General features: G+C 36.6%; 2 protein-coding genes across 2 annotated transcripts; both read left to right on the top strand.

The window, feature by feature from the left end:
- Nucleotides 1-55: 55 nt before the first annotated feature.
- LOC133683562 (delta(12)-acyl-lipid-desaturase-like) lies at nucleotides 56-2,842 on the top strand. Its single transcript, XM_062106782.1, has 2 exons — nucleotides 56-125; nucleotides 1,525-2,842. The coding sequence occupies exon 2, from the start codon at nucleotides 1,541-1,543 to the stop codon at nucleotides 2,687-2,689; it is 1,149 nt and encodes a 382-aa protein (XP_061962766.1). The 5' UTR covers nucleotides 56-125; nucleotides 1,525-1,540; the 3' UTR covers nucleotides 2,690-2,842.
- Nucleotides 2,843-5,625: 2,783 nt separating this feature from the next.
- LOC133682788 (delta(12)-acyl-lipid-desaturase-like) lies at nucleotides 5,626-6,753 on the top strand. Its single transcript, XM_062106312.1, has one exon. The coding sequence runs from the start codon at nucleotides 5,626-5,628 to the stop codon at nucleotides 6,751-6,753; it is 1,128 nt and encodes a 375-aa protein (XP_061962296.1).
- The last annotated feature ends 418 nt before the right edge of the window (nucleotides 6,754-7,171 follow it).

Here is a 7,171-nt window from a genome sequence, read left to right as displayed (position 1 = left end):
TTTTTTTTATTAAATGGTGGCTTTTGTCAAGGATTCTTCTACCCAGGCAAGGCAGCCCAAGCAAGCAGAGAGACATACAGCTTCAGAGAGCACTTCTTTTGCAAGAAGGTGCCTTCTATATTCAGGTACATTTGTTTCTTCAAACAATATGCATGATCCATGAATGGTTTTCTGTGGCTAAGGGCTTTATGGGAGTTGAGATGCATAGTTTCTCTTATTGCCATGCAACATACCATGAAGCTAGGTTTTGATTCTGCAATCTGTTTTTGCCCATTATTCAGATTTTTTACCACACAATGTGGAGTTGTTTGTTTTCCCATTCCAACTTTTTTAAAGTGTGGTGTGCATTAGGGGCAGCAGCACTATGTCTCATATTATGAAACCTCATAGTTGGAAATTTCTTTTTCTGGTCACAGAAGTTGGAATTTTTAACAGATACTATGGAGTTCTGTGTCTTAATCTCCAAATCTTTAGCCTTCTCTTTCCAACAACTTTTATTTTTTGTATTAATTGGATAAAACAGAAATTAAGTGGGGGCGTTTTTAGCCTCCATGTTTCTATCTGTTTCTTCAAAATAAATCTAGAAAAGGAAGTAACTAAACTAATTTACACGTACCGCTAATTATTTTCTATGACCATATAAATGCATACTCAAGTAATTTAGGTGGGTTAATTACTTCAAGATTTTCATTTAACTTTGGAACTAACAAACTTTGCTTGAATTTAGGAATCTTAAAAAAAGAAAGTGTCAATAAAGAAAATCTTGCTTTGACAGGTTCTGTTCTTCATTTTGGCTTTATTTGGCAAGGTAAATTAATTTTGAACAAGACCAACAAGTGGAAGTGATGAACAAAATATAATGTATAGGTGTCTGCCTGAAGCATGCATGGTTACAGAAACTGCAAGTCATGGTGGTGTGTTGAGAGGGTCTCCTTTACATTTGTTGCTTGTTCTGACAATTTGCCCAAACATGTGTCATCATGAGTGCACTAGTGTTCATTGATTGTCTTCACCTACATTTGCCTGCTGTGTTTTACTAAATATACAGGTAAAATAATATTATTGAGGTTGTTGAAACATTAATGATGTTAAGATTAGGTTAATTAGATCGATAAAAACGATGAATTTTGGCATGCACTCCTGGTTTTGATGTAGACTAATTTTGGATATGCCGAGTACAGAGAAATTATACTGTATAATAGTTATTAGTTAGAGTATGTTCTTGGAATATTTTTACTCAATGCTAAAGTCATATATATTTTAGCCTGGACCGCCATGGATCCTGTAAAGTCATATTTAATTTATGCATCAGTACGTTTTGTCAATCCCTTGCCTCTTATGATCCAGCCAATTTCATTGTCCTCCTACATTAATTTATTGTTTCGTTTTCTTCTAAGCCTATGCTTTCTGGAAGCAGTTATGGGCCATCAATGCATGCTCAAAGTACTGTGATGTATTTACAGTGACCCTGGCTAATCTGATAATTCTACTTAATTATTTGTTCATGTTTTCATGAATTTCAAGGAAGCTGAACAGAGTAATGGCAGCCAATGGAGTGTTTGCCTCCAGTGACAAGCATGGAGGAAAGGAAAGCCGCATCAAGAGAATGCCACATGGGAAGCCTCCGTTCACTCTTGGCAAAATCAAGAAGGCCATCCCGCCCCATTGTTTCGAACGTTCCCTTCTCCGCTCATTCTCCTATGTGGTTTATGATCTGTGCATAAGCTTTCTCCTCTGCTACATTGCCATCACATACTTCGACCTCCTGCCATCCCCGCTCTCCTGTGTTGCGTGGCCCATGTACTGGATTCTCCAAGGCAGCATTCTCACTGGTGTTTGGGTTATTTCTCATGAATGTGGTCACCATGCCTTCAGTGACTACCGGTGGGTTGATGACACAGTTGGCTTAATCCTCCATTCTGCACTTTTAGTCCCTTACTTTTCCTGGAAATACAGCCACCGCCGCCATCACTCAAACACAGGGTCCCTTGAGCGCGACGAAGTGTTCGTTCCAAAGCCTAAGTCTCGAATCGCATGGTATTCCAAGTACCTAAACAACCCACCAGGCCGAGCTTTAAGTCTTGTTGTCACACTTCTGCTAGGCTGGCCCTTATACCTAGCCTTCAACGTTTCAGGCCGACCCTATGATCGCTTTGCCTGTCACTATGATCCCTATGGCCCCATATATTCTGATCGTGAAAGGCTTCAGATTTACATTTCTGATCTTGGCATTTTTGCTGCAACTTTTGTGCTCTACAGCATCGCTGTGTCTCGAGGGCTGGCATTTCTGATATGCATTTATGGGGTACCGTTACTTATTGCTAATGGTTTCCTTGTCACCATCACATACTTGCAGCACACTCACCCTGCATTGCCACATTATGATTCCTCTGAATGGGAGTGGCTTAGAGGAGCTTTGGCAACCATGGATAGAGACTATGGGATCCTGAACAAGGTCTTCCATAACATTACAGACACGCATATAGCTCACCATCTCTTCTCTAACATGCCACATTATCATGCAATGGAGGCTACAAAAGCAATCAAGCCAATACTGGGTGAGTTCTATCAGTTTGATGATACTCCAATTTACAAGGCCTTATGGAGGGAGACAAAAGAATGCCTGTATGTTGATCCAGATGACGGAGCTCCTGAAAAAGGCGTGTTCTGGTACCGGAACAAGTTTTGATCCTGCTGCCTGCAAAATCATGCTAGCTAGATGCAAGGGTAGGGTTCAATCTGTGTAGCGTGTTGCTAATAAATGGGGGAGAAGGTGTTGTTGAGCTAAAAATGTAATGGACTTGTAATGAAACTCATCAACTTATGAATTCTTATGAAAATAAATAAATTAATGAACTTATGAATACTTCTCTTCTTAGCTACTATCAGCTTTTGTTTCTAGACTAGACAAGCGATGATGACCAAATTTTGTCTATAAAACCTTGCAAGAAATTAAATAAACACAGACGAGCACAGAAAAATAAGAGAGATAACAAACAATATTCATGTAAAGGATAAGATAAACCCCTCGATGAAGGGATAAATCTCCCTCAAAATTATTCATTAATTTCCTTCATCATACCCTTCAACATCAGTACTAATCCTCGAGGAACCAGCACTTGTTATAATGACTCATCTGAGCCATCTTTTGAACCTGGAGATAAGCCTCCAAATCCTGAGGCAAAACTTGACTCAAAAAAAGGGGCGTTGCGCATTAATGCTCCAGTTTTCCTATTTCCATTTATGCTTATGGTTATGACTCATTTTTAAACCCTTTTATTTTGATGAATTCCTAAAATTCTCAAAACTCAATAATATTTTGGCATTCATATGATTTTTCTGAAACTATTAGGTGGCAGAGTCAAAGGAAACTGGAGGACCGGCACAATCGGCCCTGAAAAAAATTTAATTTTCTTAAGAGTATATAAAGTATATAGTAATGACTGCATCTCTGTCTTCATAAAATTTGTCTCCGATCGAAATATGTGTTGAAAAAAGTATCTTGATATTTACATTAATCTTGCAAATAAGTTTTATCCCAAGAATTTTATATCAAGAGTAATTTCATTTTAGATCTTGATAAAATTATTTTGGATTTGTTATTGTATTTGAGAATATTATGAATTGAGAAAAGTATCAATGCTTCGAATAATTAGGAAACTATCTGTACTCTTATTGAAAAAATAAATTGCTAAAAATTTTAATTCCCAAATGTTTTTAGTTTTGACAATTTCCAAAATGTGTCATCAAGCATGCATTAGTGTCCATAACATTTCATTGAAAAACAAATCAAACTAACTGGACCAGTAAAATCTAACTCTTAATTTTTTTCTAAAAATAATTAAAATAATATCATTTTAATAAGATATTTTTTTTAAAAAAAAGTTAATAAATTGAAAACCAGATAGACTAGGGTCAAGAGATTAATTTAAATTTTTTACCAAGTTAGTCAAGGTTTTTTATTTTATTTTTTTAACTTGAATTGTTTTGAGTCTCAGATTGGTTAGACCCCAGATGAAACCACTTGGCATGTCTAGATTTTACAACTATGATTATTTACTTTGTTTTTCATTAATTACCTTTTAACTTCATCTACATTTCTTAATTAACCGTTGCAATTTATGGAGGTAGAAGGTTATTATTTAGGTGGTTGAAATATTAATGATCATGTCTATATATCTTTTTCTGATGTTTAGATTAGGTTAATCAGATCGATACTTTGGCATGTACTATTGGTTTTGATGTCCGACTAATTTTAGGTATGCTGTGTACAACGCATTCATATCGCTAATAATTACAGTGTGTACTTTTGGAAAATTTTTACTGAAGTTTCAACAAATTTTGTTAAATTCACACACGCAATAGGACAATAAAATGTATAGAACTACAAAATGGCATTATAAAAATCATAGATGTCACACTCGTATGGGGTGATCCAGAAAAAAACACTAGGAGCATTAAATTATTTTTACTGGGAGGTTGGTGAGTAAACTTGGATATTTTTTTATTAAAAATATATATTTTAAAAAATTTTTGTGTTAAATTTATCGGTTTTGGTCAAAGGTCAAATTAAAGGACTTATAAATTAATCCAGTTTATTTGGAATTTCAAATTGCAGATTCCCGAATCAACTATTTTGACTATGATAGTTTAATAACTATCACAAATACTATTCACTTGATGTATATTTTTATTGTTTATTTTTTTTTAAAGTAATTGTGAATGTTTTACTTTGAGCTGATTTTATCATAAAGATATTTTCTATTTTTATTAACAAAGCATAACATTTATAGTTTTCAGACTCGGCCCGGTCTAAAAATCGGGTTTCAGGTTTTGATCGGGTCGTTCAGGTTAATTTTTTTAAAATCAAAACGACATCATTTTAGTAAAAAAAAAACCCAAAAGTCAATAGGTTGCAATTGAGTTTTTGACCTGGTCTTGCCAGGTTAACAGGTCACACCGGGTTTTTCCTTCCTCTATTTTTTCTTCGACCCGACCCGGTTCTAGCCTCAGGTTAGCCGGGTCCCGGGTCGAGCCGTTGGGCCTGACCAGGTTTCAAAACTATAATGTTATTCTTGTTTGAGTGAGGTTGTGGTTGCTTTTCAAATAACTTTTCGTGCCAAAATGCATGTCAATGATGTTTTTTTATTTTTTAAAAATTATTTTTGATATCAGCACATCAAAATGATTTAAAACACCAAGAACCTATTAATTTAAAGTAAATAAAAAAATAAATTTTTTTTAATTTTTTTCAAAAACGCTTTTGAAACGCAGAAACAAACAGTTGAAGGTAGTGGTTGGTTTTTTAAATATTTTTTACTTGAAAATGTATTAAAATAATATTTTTTTTATTTTTTAAAAATTATTTTTAACATTAACACATCAAAATAATATATAAAAAAATTAAATTTTTAAACACAACAATTAACTGTCATAGTTAATTTCTTCCCACATACTTCAGCCATTTTCATGGTCCAACAACATTTATTTTTTCCTTCTCTTCTAAGCCTATGCTTTCTCGAAGCAGGTACGTAATTGCCATTAATACACATACATGCTGTGAAATCAGATTATAAGAATATGATATCTGCTAAATCATGATATTCAAGGAAGCTGAGGACGACAATGGGAGTCAATGGACTGCATGAAGGAAAGGAAAGCAGCTTCAAGAGAATGCCAAACACGGAGCCTCCATTTACACTTGGAAAAATCAAGGCCATCCCTCCCCATTGCTTCCAACGATCCCTTCTCCGCTCATTGTCCTATGTTGTTTATGACCTCTCCTTCAGCTTTCTCTTCTGCTACATTGCCATCACATATTTCCACCTCCTACCATCCCCTGTTGCCTACATCACATGGCCCATCTACTGGGTTCTCCAAGCCTGCATTCTCACTGGTGTTTGGGTCATTGCTCATGAATGTGGCCACCACGCCTTCAGTGACTACCAGTGGGTTGATGACACGGTTGGCCTAATCCTCCACTCTGCACTTTTCATCCCATATTTTTCCTGGAAATACAGCCACCGCCGCCACCATTCGAACACAGGGTCCCTCGAGCGCGACGAAGTGTTTGTCCCGAAGACCAAGTCCCGTGTCGCATGGTATTCCAAGCACCTAAACAACCCACCAGGCCGAGCTTTAAGTCTGGCTATATCACTTCTGATTGGCTGGCCCTTATATCTAACCTTCAACGTTTCCGGCCGACCCTATGATCGCTTTGCCTGTCACTATGATCCCTATAGTCCCATATATTCTGATCGTGAAAGACTCCAGGTTTACATTTCTGATCTAGGCATTCTTGCTGCAACTTTTGTGCTCTACAACATTGCTACGTCACAAGGGCTGGCATTTCTGATATTCATTTATGGGGTACCGTTACTTATTGCTGATGGTTTCCTTGTCACCATCACATACTTGCAGCACACTCACCCTGCATTGCCACATTATGATTCCTCTGAATGGGGGTGGCTTAGAGGAGCTTTGGCAACCATGGATAGAGACTATGGGATCCTGAACAAGGTCTTCCATAACATTACAGACACGCATGTAGCTCACCATCTCTTCTCTAACATTCCACATTATCATGCAATGGTGGCTACGAAAGCAATCAAGCCAATACTGGGTGAGTTCTACCAGTTTGATGATACTCCGATTTACAAGGCCCTATGGAGGGAGGCAAAAGAATGCCTTTATGTTGAGCCAGACGACGGAGCTCCTGAAAAAGGCGTGTTCTGGTACCGGAACGAGTTTTGATGCTGCTGCCTCTAAAATCTAGCTAGCTAGATCACCCCCGAGCAAGGGATCAGTCAAAGTAGTATAATTGTGTTGCTAATAAATGGGGCAGAAGGTGTTGTTGAGCCAATAATGGGATAGATGTGTGATGAAATTCAGCTTCTGAGTACTTCTCTTGTTTGTTTGTCAATGCGGGCGTGGTTCATCCGCATTTCTAAATTAAAAACATCAAAAAATGATATTTGGAGTTTGGAAAATATGTTCTTACTTTTCAATTAGCAAACAATTGTAGCAAATAAATTTAAGAAAGAAATATTGTTGATCCTGCTCATATCTTTCAACTAATAACAAATAAAATCATGATTTGATTTTCAAGCATTCTACTAGTTAGAATACAATTAGATTTTCGTCAAGCCTATTGCTTCTTTATTTAATAGCT

This window comes from Populus nigra, chromosome 1 (genome assembly GCF_951802175.1).
Source record: "Populus nigra chromosome 1, ddPopNigr1.1, whole genome shotgun sequence".
Lineage (NCBI taxonomy): Eukaryota > Viridiplantae > Streptophyta > Magnoliopsida > Malpighiales > Salicaceae > Populus > Populus nigra.
This window is presented reverse-complemented; position numbering and strand designations above follow the sequence as displayed.

Excerpts from the sequence above, each read along its gene's own strand:
- LOC133683562 (XM_062106782.1), top strand. The coding sequence starts at position 1,541 with ATGGCAGCCAATGGAGTGTTTGCCTCCAGTGACAAGCATGGAGGAAAG.
- LOC133682788 (XM_062106312.1), top strand. The coding sequence starts at position 5,626 with ATGGGAGTCAATGGACTGCATGAAGGAAAGGAAAGCAGCTTCAAGAGA.